Source organism: Leptonychotes weddellii, chromosome 14, assembly GCF_054177405.1.
Source record: "Leptonychotes weddellii isolate Sample4059 chromosome 14, ASM5417740v2, whole genome shotgun sequence".
NCBI lineage: Eukaryota > Metazoa > Chordata > Mammalia > Carnivora > Phocidae > Leptonychotes > Leptonychotes weddellii.
This window is the reverse complement of record NC_138382.1, coordinates 49,588,447-49,602,992: the sequence shown is the minus strand read 5'-3', so window position 1 is coordinate 49,602,992 and position 14,546 is coordinate 49,588,447. Positions and strand designations below refer to the sequence as shown.

Genomic DNA, 14,546 nt, shown 5'->3' with positions numbered 1-14,546 from the left:
CTCCACTCTCCCTGCACTCTGTGTGTCTTTGAGGCAAAGATGTGTGTGCGGTTCTGTTCTCAGCACACCCAGTCCTCCTCTGACAGCCCGCTTCAGCCTGCGCTTTCTGCTGCTCCCTTACCTGCCTGGCTCCCTTACCTGCCTGCCTGCCGGGGTGAAAGCTCCATCTGCCGGCTGGGCTTGGCTGTGGGGAAGAGCCGGAACCGGATTCCCTCGGCAGGAGCGGGGCTTTGGCAATGCACGAGGCCTGGCCTCGGAAGGAGTAAGCCAGGTGGTGATCAGAGCAAGGGCATCCACCTGGGGGACGGGGGTGGCGGAGCGGGGGACAAAGGAGCAAAGTGTGAGGGTGCTGAAATGGATTTTAAAATAAAAATTAAGAAACTCTCCTACCTCCAGTTATTCTTGACCAAAACAATAAGAGTACTCTGACCTTACCTGGTTCTCTTTGCCATGTATATTTAATTAGATGATCTAGGTAGCAGATTTAAGTGCCATGGTCGTCCCATCCCCGGTGAGGGACAAGTGAAGGAGTTGAGATGAGCGGTAAGGTGGTTTGGACAGGTTCTAAAAGTTCACGTGCTGGGGGGGTCGGGGGAGGGCTGGGGGAGAGCAGAACCCACAGGTCACCAGATGCCCTGATTTTAGAAAGGTAAGCAGATGCCCTTGTTAGCTTCTCCCAGTTACAGGCCCACACAGTCTCTCAGAGAACTATTTAATAAGATCACATACTTTTGGCTCAAGAGTTTCCAACCACAAAAGCGGCAAGCCCGTGTATCAGCACCAGTCTCCCTTCTGCAGGATCAGAACAGATGAGACTTTTTTCCTTGGCTTCCGTCCTGTGGGTCCAAGTCCAGCCTGCGCTCACTGACAGACCCCAGGGGCACAGTGGGCCTCCTGGCCCTCAGCGCCTCCTGTCTGGCTACAGCTTGAGTTCACTGGGCATCGGCTCCCCTCGCAGGCCAGCCAGCAAGTTGTTAGCTGCCAACAAGGACATGGTGTTTCGGGTTCCATAGGTGGCGCTGCCAACGTGGGGCAGGATCACTGGAAAGGGGAGGAGAGGGAGGTAAGGGTGTTTCAAGAGCCTTAAAGTGGGCCCTGTTTTCCTGACTAGGGGTTGCAGGGAGAAGAATAAAGAGAACCTGCCTTAGTATTCTTTGATTCGCCTTCCTGTCATTTGTCTTTGATTTGCCTACTGTCCTTACGTGCTCCACTCCTGTGGGGCTGAGGGTTAGGGGAACGGTACAGGGACTCGGGGCTGCTGGAACCCAGACGCAAGGGTGGCAAGAGATTCGGATCCTAAATACGAGGATGTCGAGCCCAGAAGGGGTCTTGGAGCCTATCTAGACAAAGCCCTTCAGATACCAGACGGTGAAACCAGGCGCCAGTTCAGCTTAGAAGTTGCAGCACTGATCGTCCACACCACACCCATGCCCCTGAAAGTGGTGCCACAGGGCGTCTGATCTACACAAATAACTACAAGATGAAAGGGCGGACAGACCAGCTCCCTCTGGCCCCCCTGCAGAGCAAGTAAGGTCACTTGTCCCCAAAGAAGGCCTTTCGAAAGCAGCATCCAGGGCACTGAGCTGCACTGCCAGGCCTGCGGGGATGGGACCGTTCCAGCTGTGGGCAACAGCCCAGACGGGACAGCCAACGCTCCTCCTTTCCTCCTGGTGCGGACGGTGGGCACAGTGGAGTTTCCAAGGGCTACAATAATGGGGGCCTTCCCTGTGGGGTTCCATCCTAGAGTGTACATAAAGGACAGGGACTGGCTCAGCCCCTACAGTTACGTAAGAGCCTGGAGACAGCAAGCACACCAGCTACCTGGACAGACAGAACTTTATATAAAGAGCTGTTAACCAGGCACAAAGTAACTGGGGAGGCTAAGAAGCAACCACTGAGGCAGCGCTTCTCCAAGTGCGGCCCTCGGCCCCGCAGCATTGGTGCTCAGGACGCCCCTCCCCTGTGTCGCAGCGTGCCAGTGTCACCAACAGCCTCAACAAGCACGGTCCCAGATGTGCCCCCCTGTGCTCGGTACTGCTCAGGGTAGCTCTGCACCCAGCACCTCCAGACCACCTCTAACTCCCGCGGGCCCAGGTGACTGCATCGGAAAGTCAGTTCTCACCACAGTTCTTCAGGGTCAGGAGAGGGTGGTCTGTAGGCAGCGGTTCTGGGGTCGTCACATCCAGTCCAGCAGCTGCAATCTGCCCGCTAGTCAAGGCCTGGTACAGGTCGTCCTGGTTCACCACGTCTCCCCTGGGAAGGACAGTGGTGCCGTGGATGCCCCCACGCTCCCTCCACCCAGGCCTCCTCCCACGGAATGGATTTCCCCGCGGACCAGGCACACTGGGCACTGACTTTGAAAGCAGTAAGGCTGATAAGCTGCTACTTTTTTTTTTTTTTTAAAGATTTTATTGATTTATTTGAGAGAGAGAATGAGAGAGAGAGAGAGAGAGAGAGCACATGAGAGGGGGGAGGGTCAGAGGGAGAAGCAGACTCCCCGCTGAGCAGGGAGCCCGATGCGGGACTCGATCCCGGGACTCCAGGATCATGACCTGAGCCGAAGGCAGTCGCTCAACCAACTGAGCCACCCAGGTGCCCTGATAAGCTACTTCTTTACAGTAAGTCTGTGCAGTAACACTGGGAACCCCAGCCCCACCACTCCGTAGCTGTGTGACCTTGGGCAGGTGTGTCACCTTCCTCCGTAAGATGGGGAGAATACACCCCACTCCCAGGCGTGCTTACTGACCCACGATCTGCATCTGTGTGGGGCCCCATCCAGGTGTGTCTGCCCGAGAACGTGCTGAACCACGGCGTCACGCTGTGGGGCGCGGGCCCAACACAAGGATATACCTAACCACATCCACCCGAGTGAGCAGCCCTCCCTCCTGTGACTGAGCCACTGAAGGAAAGAAAGGACTGGCTCGAGACTTCATCCTGCACCCGAAGTAATACTCGTTGCGGCAGGCAACAATGCACAGTACCCGGCCCAGTCCTGGGTCTGTGCGGGGGCCCCGTACGCCGAGGCTGAGCCACCATCGGCCGTCAGCGCCAGCCCTGCGCTCCTGCCTGATCCACCTCCCCTCCAGGGCACCTCCTTTGCGGCTAAACATTAATAATGACGGGGGCCTCTGGAGTGGAGAGACCTGAGGCGGACCCCGTGGAATCCCTTCCTTTGCCTTTACTTGCCTCCAAACTGGTTTAAGCAGGTTCAAAGGGCACCATCCAGGCAGGGATTGGAGTGGCAGAGAGGGAAGGTCTGCCCCCATAATATGCCCAGTGGCCTGAAGGCACCCTGGGGACACTGTGATAAACCGAGATAAGTTGGGTTGGGGCCTATCTTTCCAGAAGCACCACGGTTCAAGCTGTCACTAACTCAGACAGATAGACCCAGGCTCAGTGTTACGGTAGGTCAGCCTCTGAAGGGCTGTTAAGATCATTACCCCCAACTCTTTGCAGCAGAGAAGAACATGGGCTGCCCAAGGTTACCTGGTCACTTGCCGCTATCACGCCTCCACTCCCCAAGCCAACTCTGCCACGTGCCCAGCCCTGAGCATGGCTCAGGGAACTGCTGGGAACCAGACAGGCCAGGCCTGCTCTGAGGGCTCCTCCTCCCAGCCTGGGGCACTCTCTTGTGGCCTTTACTGTACTTCAGAGCTGGGGCTGGCTGGTGGTTGGTTTAGGGAGCAGCAGGCTCTGCCCAAGGTCTCAGGGACAAGCCATGGGGATCCCGGCAGCAGGGACAGCCCCTCTCTAGACATTCTCGGTGCCCCAGGGAGCTTGGGCGGCCCCAGCGTACCTGCTGATGTTGACAAACACAGCCGTGTTTTTCATCTGCTGGAAGAAGTCCTTGTTGCAGAGCCCCTTGGTTGCAGGGGTTAAGGAGCAGGCCACGATGATGAAATCAGATTCAGCAGCCAGCTTGGAGGTGGACACTGGGGGAGGGCAAGGTTCCATGAGATGCTGAGTCCCAGGCTGGAGACAGCAAAAGGATGGGAGACCAAACCCTTGCCTCCTCCTGCCAAACTGGAAACTCCCAAGATGCTTCCTGAAGGCCTCGTGTCCACCCAAACACCTCTGATAACTGACAGCTCCTGGTGGGGTCCTGGTGTACTACATCGTTTATCCAGCCCCCTGGTCTCACAGATGGGGAAACTAAGGCCAGAGAGGGGCAGGAGCTTGGTTCAAGGTCACCACCTTCAGGGTCCAATGTGCCAAAGGGGTGAGGAATGGCTAAGATCTAGGTGTCCTGTGCTCACGACACTGTGCACCCTCCAGGGGGCTGGATCCACTGGACACAAGGCTGGGGGACAGTGCTCACCAGTTTATTAGGGAAACCGGGTGTCCAAGTTCCCAGCAATTCCTTACGTCTGTCACCATCCCTGCTGCTCTGCCCAGGCACAGAAGGCGGTGACAAGGAACTCTGAGAGACAGGAAGCCTGGAGAGCTCTCAGGCATGAAGAGAACTCACCGTGTGGCCTGGGTACGTCCCTGTGCTCTCCGACTGGGCCCCTGCATCCAGGGGCAGGTGGCCTAGCTAGTACTTGAGGGACGCCACAGGCCCCAGACGCACCTGCCTGAAATGCTGCCACTATAGAAATACAGAGGCACCTCTAACCAGGCACAGATGGGGCTCCTGCGGAAATCAAGGTTTTACTTACCAAACTCTGCCTGGAATTCTGCAGCTTCCTGAGGCTTGGGCTGGCGCCCCGTGTACAGAAATCTCTGGACACCGAATGGCTTCAGACGCTGAGCAATGGCCTGGCCTGGAGGCAAAGAGAGTCCCGGCTCGTCTCCAATCCCTCAGAGGGCAGGAGCAGCACCCAGCAGCTCCAGGGACAGGGAGCCCCTGGGGGGGGGGGTTGGGAAGCATACTTCCGACTTTAACTGGTCCTGACCCAGTAGAACCAGCCCCCCACAGGCCCATACCACCCTTAGGGGACCATGTGACAGCCCTTCAGAGACCCAGAGGCAGCACCACCACTCCTCGGCAGTGGTGACTGGCTTTTCTGTCCTCACACGTCCTGGGCACCTTGAGGGCCATTTGCTAACCATCCCTGAGAACTGGGTCTGGCATCCCAGAAGCGGTCTGACCAAGCAGTCCCCTCCCTCCTTCTGGACCCTCTGCTTTTATTGACGCAGCCCAAGACCTCTTAGGACTTTTCGGTGGCCTGGCCAAACTGCCAACTCGCCCCAAATCTTTCAAGACATTTTCACATGTGCTGCTCAGGAGACAGGCTTGGGTTGCTGGATTTCCAGAATTGGAATGTGCCCCAAAGCTGGTGGGTTCCTCCAAGCAACTCTCCGGGGTGAGGCACTGCTGGCCGGCCAGACTGTCCATACTCTCCTGCCTCATCCTCCCCTCTGGACCAGGCTGATGTCGGAGAGCCACAGACAGCTGCCCGGCTGAGCTCAAGCCTTTAGGCCAGACTTCTCCAAGCCGGGGCCCCTGGGAGAAAACTAGCTCTGCCCCGTCGGCAGAATCACAGGTAAGTTCTGCTCCCTGGACCCGCTGGTTCCTGAGTTAAAGCTTTACATTTTGGCAGGCCTGTGGGAGCACGGGCTGTCCCACAGGAAGCCCCTCCTCAAGACCCCAAGCCAGCCATCGCCACTTTCATCTGTTCTGTATGGAGCTGTGACCGTAAAGAATCCCGACTTTTCAACTTGCTTCTGTCACCTAGCCAGTTCTTAAGGAACTCCTATTTTCATTTCTTTTATTTTTTGTTTCTGCCTGTGTTTTATGAAGCTGGGTCTGGACAGCTACTGCATGCAAAGTGCACTGGGAACTTGGCCAGTGGTGGCCACTCTTTCCAAAGGATGGCCAACACCCAGACACCGGGCACCAGAGACTCAGACGAAGCCAAGGTTGCTGGGGCGGGCCAGAGGGAAGGTGGGGGCCTCACCTATGCGCCCCAGCCCGATGATGCCCACGGTGCTCCGTGTGAGTCCATAGCCACACATCCACAGGGGTTTCCATGAGGTCCAGCCACCGCTGTGGGGAGGGGAGGGGTGGGTAAGAGCCCCGGCCTCGGGCAAAGATGAGGGCTCTCTGTGAAAGAACAGACCCAGGACCCCCAGACAGGGACTGTGGTCTAAGGGGTAGAAGACTCTGCTCTCCAGCTCACAGGACAGTCCGTAGCATGAGTGACACCATAGCCACTGAGTGCTGTGGATGAGCAGCTACAATGACTCTTCCTTTAAAGCCACTGGACGACAGACTCCGAGGGCTGGGAGGGGCCTTAGAAGTTCTCATCCCATTTTGCAGATGGGGAAGCTGAGACCAGAACGGGTGCCCTGCCTGAGGCCACATCCAGCCAGGGCAGAGGTGGGAGCAGCAGGTTGCAAGCTCGGGATTTGGGATTCCAAAACCAGTATTCCCAGTGCCCCAGGGAAGCAACACAAAGTAAAGCCATAGGCCCAGCCATTGCCCTGGGTGGACAGGGGGATGGAGGCTGCCTTGAGCCACCTCCGAGAAGGGTGCCAACTCCCCGGGCAGGAGGGTGAGCGGGACGTGTGGCACTGTGTCTCCTCAGCCCAGCGCTGCCCTCGGTGTCTGCCTCGGCCCCAGGCCCACCCCGGGGCCCCAGCTCCTGGTCCACAAACGCCAAGGGCCTGCACAGGCCCATCTGCCGGCCTCCCTGCAGCCGCAGTGCCTTCCCGAACCCTCTATAACACACAGACCCAAATCCCTGATCTGAAACCCCCGGGCCAGGGTTTTCAATTTTCCGATTTTAGAAAGGTTGTCTGGTGCATATTGTCTAGTCTATATAACAACACCCTCAGCAGTGTCTAGGGTGGTACCTGTTGTCAAACACACCAGTTATCTGCAGCAAAACATGCATATTCACACAGCGTGAGAAAAATAAAGATCATAAATAGCCTCTTGTCATTTCCAGTCAGGTTTTGCCACCAAAAGATTTATGAAACCACCTTCAGTTTTCCGAGCTTCTCGGATTTCTGCATCACGAGCAAGGATGCAGGACCCATCTCCTCAACGTGCTCAAGAGGATGCCCACCTGCTACTTCTCGTGGGAAGCCTCTGATCCATACCCCTGCCCCTACTTCCTCGCCAACCAGGCAGGACTGATCTGGCCCTCCCTATCCTCCTCTCTCACAATTTCCCCTCAAAGCCATGATTCCCCCACATTTCTCTTCAGCTCTGCCCTGTTCCTCAGTAGTCTGGCTGAGTCTGTCCCTGCTCACTAGATGAGGCACCCCCGGGGACAGGGATCACATCCGGGCCAGGGGGACGCCGGGGGCTCAGGAACCAGCTGCCGAGCACAGCCAACTTTCCTGTCAGGGGTTCACTCACTTCTTCACCTCCTCGATGGCTTCTGGCAAGCGGCGACAGGTGGTGAGCAGCAGGGACATGGCGAGTTCTGCCGTGGCGTCTGTCAGGACATCTGGGGTGTAGCCCACACGGATGCCGCTACGAAGCCAAGATCTGGTGGTCACCCAGGCCTCAGGCACCTTCACCAATTTCTAGCTCTGGGACATCTCCAAGCTGCTGCTCTGCTCCCTCTTTGCACTGCCCACCGGGAAGCTCCGAGTGGTAAAGGAGCAACTCAGGGACGGTCAGCCTCCTTCCTGGTTCGCTTCTCTCCCGCGTGGCGAAGGACACGAAGATGAAAGGTCACGGCCCCAAGTCTGGGGCAAATAACTACTCGACCTTTCTGAATCTCCAAAATCTAACAAGGGAAGTAATACTACTAGTAGCCTTTCCTACTTCAAGGAGTTGTGGTGAGGGTCAACAACCAGGCTGAACAGGAAAGGGAGCCACCTGGCAGATGCAGTTACCCACAGCTCCTGACGGTTCGGGGCCTGTCGTACCTGCCCTGTGCTCACGCGGACGGACTGCACGCTCAGCCCCCTCCCAGTCTCACTGAAGGGCGGAGGGGGCTATGAGCAAATAAAGACCCAGCTCCCTCTCCCGCTCTGGGAGCCAGCCCTCACCCCAGGCCCCTTCCAGAGCGCAAGCTGCTTTTACCGCTTCTTGATTTCCTCCAAAGCCAAGTGGTCAACGCCCACAGACATGGTGCTGATGACTTTGAGATTGCCTCCTGTTGTGCAGAAAAAGCACTGTTTGTATCTTTCCTTGTGGGGTTCCAACCCACACCACTGGGGATACCATGGGGCCAGCTGCTTGTTAGTATTTTCTGAGAGTAAGAGAAAGGCCGACATCTCTGTTCCTCACTAGAATCCTGAACAACCCTACCTGACAGACTCGACCATCCGACTTGACTCCTCCATGTGCAGACGCTGTGGCTCAGGGAGGTGAAGTGGCCGGCCCCAGTCACAAGCTGCCGAGTGGCAGAGCTGGGCTTCGCGCTGGGGCCTCTGACACCAAGGCCTCCACTCCTACCCACAGGAATGTTCCCTCAACAAAGCCTCCAGTCTCCTTTGACCGCACCTGGGGCCCTGCTGTGGACACACTGGGGTGTCCGCTGAGAAGTGGCCGGGGTGCAAGGACGGAGGACCTATCTCCTCAACGTGCTCAAGAGGATGCCCACCTGCTCACACCCTCTCTACGGGGCAGGGCACCAGAAAGCTCCAGGGCCGAGGCTGGGGCATGGATTGGCTCAGCACTGACTCATGAGGGTTCTCCCCATCTGGCAGCCTCTAAGTCTGAATCTTTCCTCAAAACGACTTTCTAGGGTGACATTTACCCTGGCCCAGGGCTGGGCCCCGTGACTAGCGCTAACACACCCCGGGTGCCTCCTGGTGCTTGGCACTGAGACGGGCCCTCCTGCAGGAGACAAATGAGCCCAGGAGGGACAGGGCCTTTCTCGAGGTCATAAGCAAGGCTGTGGCAGGGCTGGATAAGGGCCCAGGGACTCGGGTGCTCCCTCCACACCACCCTTTGCCCTGCTAGCTCCCTGCAGGGATTCGCAGCCAGGAGAGGAGCAATGCCCGTGACAGAACTGAGAGGTCACTGCGGGCCCGTGGGGGGAGCCCGCCACAGCAGACTGATGTGCCCTACGGGGCCAAGACACCCTTGGAATCCTCCCCAGCCCTGCCCAGTGCACACACCTGCAGCATCCAGGAGGCTCTTGTCCACTCGGTCAGAGAGGAGGCAAAGTAGGCCGTGGGCCCCCACCACACCTCGCTCCAGCTCCTTGGCAGGGATTGGCTCATCTGAATCCCAGTGCTCCACCTCACAGCTAAAGACCAAAGAAAGACCACTCAGAAGCAGCGGAGCCACAGATGCCCCCAGGCTCCCGAAGGCCCCCTGGGACGGCACCTCCCTCTCAAAGTGAGAAACACTGCCTTCTGCTTGCTCCAGCCTCAGGCTGCCTGGGGCTGGCTGAGGAGTCAGGGTCAGGCTCCGACGGAGGGTGGCTGAGGGTAAAGGGCTGTCACAGAGTGGAGGTCACCAAAGCCTGACCAGAGTCTAGTCTAAAAGGAGAAAGTCATGGGGACAGCTCTCAGCTCAAAGCAAGGAAGAACTTTATCACCCTCACAGGAGGCCTCAGGGCCAGTGGGGGGCGGTGGCTTGAGGTGGGCAGTCCCTGCACCAGTTGAGGCTTGACTGTCCTGTCCTGGGAGTCCATGCCACGGGAAAGTCTCCTACTTGCACTCTGCCGGGAAGGATAAGATCAAAGCAATGCACCGTGGAGGAGTCTGAGGGCACACTTCCACCACAGCTCGTGAGCAGTGGAGGCGTTCCCACGGGCGCTGCCCAGCCTCCCAGTCCTTGCCATTTAATTCAGTGCCCCCATCACATATAGCAAGACACAGGGCGGCGGCCGGCACCTCCCAGAACACCCTGCTGCAGCACCTGGCTGACCAAGGGCCTGGCACAGGCCACCCTGCAGCCTCCTTTCCACGGGCATGGCACTCAGACCTAGAGCTGCTCGAGCCCCGGCCATGACTGCCGGCCTTTCTCTTACTCTCTTACTCTCCCCCGCCGCCCCCAGTGCTTGCAACCTGGCAGGTCCTTGACAAAGGTTTTGTTGCACTGAACAAAACAAACAAATCTCATTTTTGCATGGCCCTGGTTTCTGAGCCCGGGTTCCACCTTCTCCCTGCCAGACACTGGCTGCACAGACCTGGGTAACACAGTGTTCCCGCTGCAGTCAGACAGGCTGAGGTCCAATCCCAGCTCTGCCACACTGTAGCTGTGACTTTGGGCAAGGCACTTAACCTCTCCCAGTTTGCTCATCTGTAAAATGGGAATTATAATACCAACTTCAGAGTGTTGCAAGGATTAAGCATTTATGTCTACGAAGAACCTGGAACACTGGCATGTTAATGGTCATGAGAGGCCCCTGCCAACTATCCAAAGGGACCAGGCCAGTGACTGCGAAGGTCCCTGACCCTGCCAAAAGTGACCTCAAGGGTAAAGGATTAACAGCCTGGATCTTGCGTCACCGGCGGCGTCCCGTCTCCCCAGGCCTTTCCCTTCACCCGCACTGCACGTGCCAGGGGAGCTGCGGGTCCCGGCGTCACTGCAATAGGCTTGGACAAGGCTAGGCCGCAGAGAACTTTTTTTAAGCCTCCCAAAACTCCATGACCGTCCAGGCCGGGCACAGGTTGGCAAGGCCGGCCAAGACGCAAGCGCAGGATCCGGGCTCCCTCTGGGCCCTCCCCACCAAAAATAAGGGGTTCAGGAGGCCGCCCCCAGCCCGCCCCGGCCCGCCTGGAGACGCTGAGTCACCCAGTGTGCGGGGTGTCGGAGATCCAGGGGAGGGCCCGAGCTCCGCAGTCCCTTCCCCGACACCACCCCCAGCGCCAGCCCCGGCCCAGGGACTCGGCGTGCGGCGGGGGCGCGGCGCGCTTACTCTGCGGCCCGGGCGAGCGCGGCCCAGCCCTCGGGGGGGATCCTGCGGGTGACGAACACCTTCATGAGTCTCACTGGCCTCATCCACCTTGCAACTGCGGAACACTGACCCGGACCTCCAGACGGAAGCGGGACGCGACGGGAGGCGGGGCGGGGCCTCGGAAGGGGCGGGGCCGGAGCTGGGCGGGCGGGGCCGGAGCTGGGCGGGCGGGGTCGGGGGAGGAGGGTAGAGAGGGGGAAAGGTTGGGGGGAAGTGGAGGTGGGGGAGAGGGAGCCTGTGGGCCTCGAGGAGCGGGACTGTGTGTGTTCAGGGAGTGGCAGTGACAGTGTGACTGTGGGGTGTAACTGTGGCGCCCCTAGGTGTGTGTCTCGTGAAGCTGTGTGCATGATCAAGCCCTCATGGAACTGGGACTTGTTCTGGGGGCCTTGGTCCTTGGCCCCCAGGGCCCCCCTCAGGGATTGGCAGGTGTGTCTGGGGTTGGAGTTGGGGTGGGTAAAGGGGCGTCCAGGAGAGTCCTGTGTGAGTATGTGTGGACGTCTGTCAGGATGCCTATAGCTGTCGAAGTGTGTCTGTGTCTGGAGAGGGGAGATGCAGTCAGGGACCATCCTAATTCCCAGGGCCTGAGCACCCTGGTGGTCCTTGCTAGGTCTGTTCCATTATGGTCACACTGTTCCCGGCAGGGGCCTTTGGTCACAGACTGGGCTCTGAGCCAGGCCTCTGCCTTATATACTCAGGAGGCTGGACTGGGGCAGTCTGAACCCAGGCATGGCCCCTTTAGTATCTGGTGCAATTCCCCCATATGAAACCCACAGCTGTGGGGGGCAGTTTAATTGGTTGTGGGCCACTTGGCATGCTGGACAGCTGCTGGCCGGCTGGAGGCAGGTCATGCAGAGGGCCAGGGTGCTGGATAGGGCCATGTGGAGTCACGGGCAGACCTGGGCTTTGCAATCCGATGTACCTGGGTCTGAATCTCAGCTCTGCCACTTACAAGCTGTGTCCTCTTGGTCAGTTCACATCATCTTTCTAAGCCTCAGTTTTTAGCTACAAAATGGGGTAAGGAGCACTTACCTTTCAGGGTTATTGTGATGATTAAACCAGCAATGTTTGCACAGGCCCTGGGCCATTGTAGGTGCTCATCAAGCTCAGGCTCTGGAGCCATTGTGCATGGGCTTAAATCCCAGCTCTGCCACCCACTGACCAGAAGTCAGTAAACTTCTGTGTGTCTCAGTTTCCTCATCTGTGAATTGGGAATAATAGTAACACCTGAATCATGGTTTGTTGAAAGGATGAACTATGTATCGTCCTGTGTGTTACCACAGCATATAACACATGGGGTGCTTGCCTGACAAAGGGTGACACAGCCAAGGAGACCCACACCCTGGTGCCCTGAGGCTGGCAGCTGGTCAGAAATGGAGATGCCGGAGCCCAAATGAGGATAACTGGGAGGGGCCCGGGCCTAGGAGCACCCAGAGGACAAAAGCCCTGCCTGGCAGTCTCTTCCCGCCAGTCTTACCAGAATCCATTTCTGCCCCCTCAGGGCCCAGAAGGGAACCAGAGACAGGCACAGGGAGGTAACACGTCCAGTTTGGGTTCACACAGCAAGGCACTGGAAAGGCCAGAGCCGGCGCTCTGGGTCGTCTGCACCCCTGGCCAGTGCCGCACTTTGCCATCTCCCCAAGTCACACATTAATAAATGCCTAACCCACAGATGGTGATCTGCATTGCAGGGCCATCTCAGGGACAATTTCTGAAATACTTCAAACATTGACACAACGAGGTGTTTTTCTGTCTCCAGCAAGGTCCTTGGGGGGAATGACACAGCTGGGTGGCTCCAAACTCTGTTACTCAATGGTGAGACCTGAGCGCAACTCCTCCCACACGCCAGGACAGGCGAGGACACGGGGTAAGCCTGTCCACCGGGGGCGGGAGGGGGCATGACACATTAATGGGCCCCCTCCCCTAAAGCAGAGCACCCAGCTGGTGCTCAGTATGTGCTACTGGGCAGGAGGTGTGAGCCGGAACAGAGAGCCAGCTGAAGGTCCCTGAGGAGGGAAACTGTGAAGTGGTAGGGAGAGAGGATCTGAGCTGGAGAGGGGTTCACTGGGTACAACTAACCGTGGAACGAGTCGCTAATATTGATGGAGCTCTTACTAAGTTCCAGGCACTGGACATGGGAACTCATGAATTTAAACATCTCAACCCCTTTAGAGTTGTGCTGTTATTCTGCCCACTTCACACATGAGGAAACTGAAGGCAAGCATGGTGAAGTTCGGGGAGCCTGGCTGGCTGGATCGGTGGAGCATGCGACTCTTGGTCTCGGTGTTGTGGATTCGAGCCCTATGTTGGGTGTAGAGATTACTTAAAAATAAAATCTTAAAAAAAAAAAAAAAGAGTGCTGAAGTTATTTGCTTAAGGTCATACAGCTGCTAGGAGGCAGAGCTTGGATTCAAGTCCCAGCACCCCAACCCCAGACCCAGCACCCTGACTCCAGACCCAGGCTCTTAACCACTGTGCAAGTCTGTGGGAGTGGACAGGATGTGTTAATCCGTTAGGGCTGCTATAACAAAATGTCATATATTGGATGGCTTTTTTTTTTTTTTTTTTTTGACAGAGAGAAAGAGCACGACCAGGGGGAGCAGCAGAGGGAGAGGGAGAGGGAGAAGCAGACTCCCCGCAGAGCAGGGAGCCTGATGCGGGGCTTGATCCCAGGACCCTGGGATCATGACCTGAGCCGAAGGCAGACGCCCAACCAACTGAGCCACCCAGACACTCCTACTGGGTGGCTTAAACAACAAACATTTATTTAACACAGTTCTAGAGGCTGGAAGCTCAAGGTCAAGGCACAGGCAGATTTGCTGTCTGGTGAGGTCTTCCTAATTCATAGATGGCTGTCTTCTGGCTGTGTCCTCACAGGGTGGAAGAGGCAAGGGAGCTCTCTGGGGTCTTTCTTAAAAGGACACTAATCCCACTGGTGAGGGCTCCACTCTCATGGCCTCACCTCCTTTTTTTTTTTTTTTTTTTAAAGATTTTTATATATTTATTTGACAGAGAGAGACACGGCAAGAGAGGGAACACAAGCAGGGGGAGTGGGAGAGGGAGAAGCAGGCTTCCCGCCAAGCAGGGAGCCCGATGTGGGGCTCGATCCCAGGACCCTGGGATCATGACCTGAGCTGAAGGCAGAGGCCTAACGACTGAGCCACCCAGGCGCCCCATGGCCTCACCTCTTAATTCCATCACACTGGGCATGAGGATTTCAAAATATGAATGGGGTGGGGAGACACAAACATTCGGTCAGTAACAGAAGTAAAAGGGGCAAGTGAGGAGCTACATCTAAGGTATTGCCTTAGGAGGACTCTTGGAGCTGGCTGTCACTTTGTCACTTGGATGGATATCCAGGAGGAGGTGCAGGGTTTGGGGAGGCTGAGTTCAGCTTGGCAAGGAATGAGTTCAGGATGCTTGCGAGATGTTCTGAGTCTCTGGTGGAAAAGCCCAGGAGGGAGGTGGGGTCTGAAGGTCAGGGACAGGTGGGGGCTGGGGCCATAGTTCCAGAGTCAGCAGCATGCAATGGGCAGCCTAGGAGACACCTGGACAACTGAGAGCCAGGGCCCTAGTTCTGGCAGGGAGATCGAGACTCAGAGCACACAGAAGTTCAAAATGACAGTATGAAAAGGAGTTTTTGTAGGGCTTTTCTAATTTCACTTTGCATATAATTTCACATCTCCATTGAATCCCTTTGGAACACTGTGTGTATATGGTTTGAGGAGGTGC

General features: G+C 57.1%; 1 protein-coding gene across 1 annotated transcript; it reads right to left on the bottom strand.

Moving 5' to 3' along the window:
• Positions 1-698: 698 nt before the first annotated feature.
• Positions 699-10,932, bottom strand: GRHPR (glyoxylate and hydroxypyruvate reductase). The gene is made up of 9 exons (XM_081803208.1): positions 10,779-10,932; positions 9,028-9,158; positions 7,985-8,057; positions 7,310-7,426; positions 5,901-5,989; positions 4,659-4,763; positions 3,797-3,932; positions 2,123-2,253; positions 699-1,041 (listed from the first exon to the last, which is right to left on the bottom strand). The coding sequence occupies exons 1-9, from the start codon at positions 10,859-10,861 to the stop codon at positions 920-922; spliced, it is 987 nt and encodes a 328-aa protein (XP_081659334.1). The 5' UTR covers positions 10,862-10,932; the 3' UTR covers positions 699-919.
• Positions 10,933-14,546: the final 3,614 nt, after the last annotated feature.

Excerpts from the sequence above, each read along its gene's own strand:
- GRHPR (XM_081803208.1), bottom strand. The coding sequence starts at position 10,861 with ATGAGGCCAGTGAGACTCATGAAGGTGTTCGTCACCCGCAGGATCCCC. Across the intron at positions 4,764-5,900 it reads CATCGGGCTGGGGCGCATAG|GCCAGGCCATTGCTCAGCGT; the intron begins GTGAGGCCCCCA and ends CTTTGCCTCCAG. Across the intron at positions 1,042-2,122 it reads CCTGACCCTGAAGAACTGTG|TGATCCTGCCCCACGTTGGC; the intron begins GTGAGAACTGAC and ends TCCCCTTTCCAG.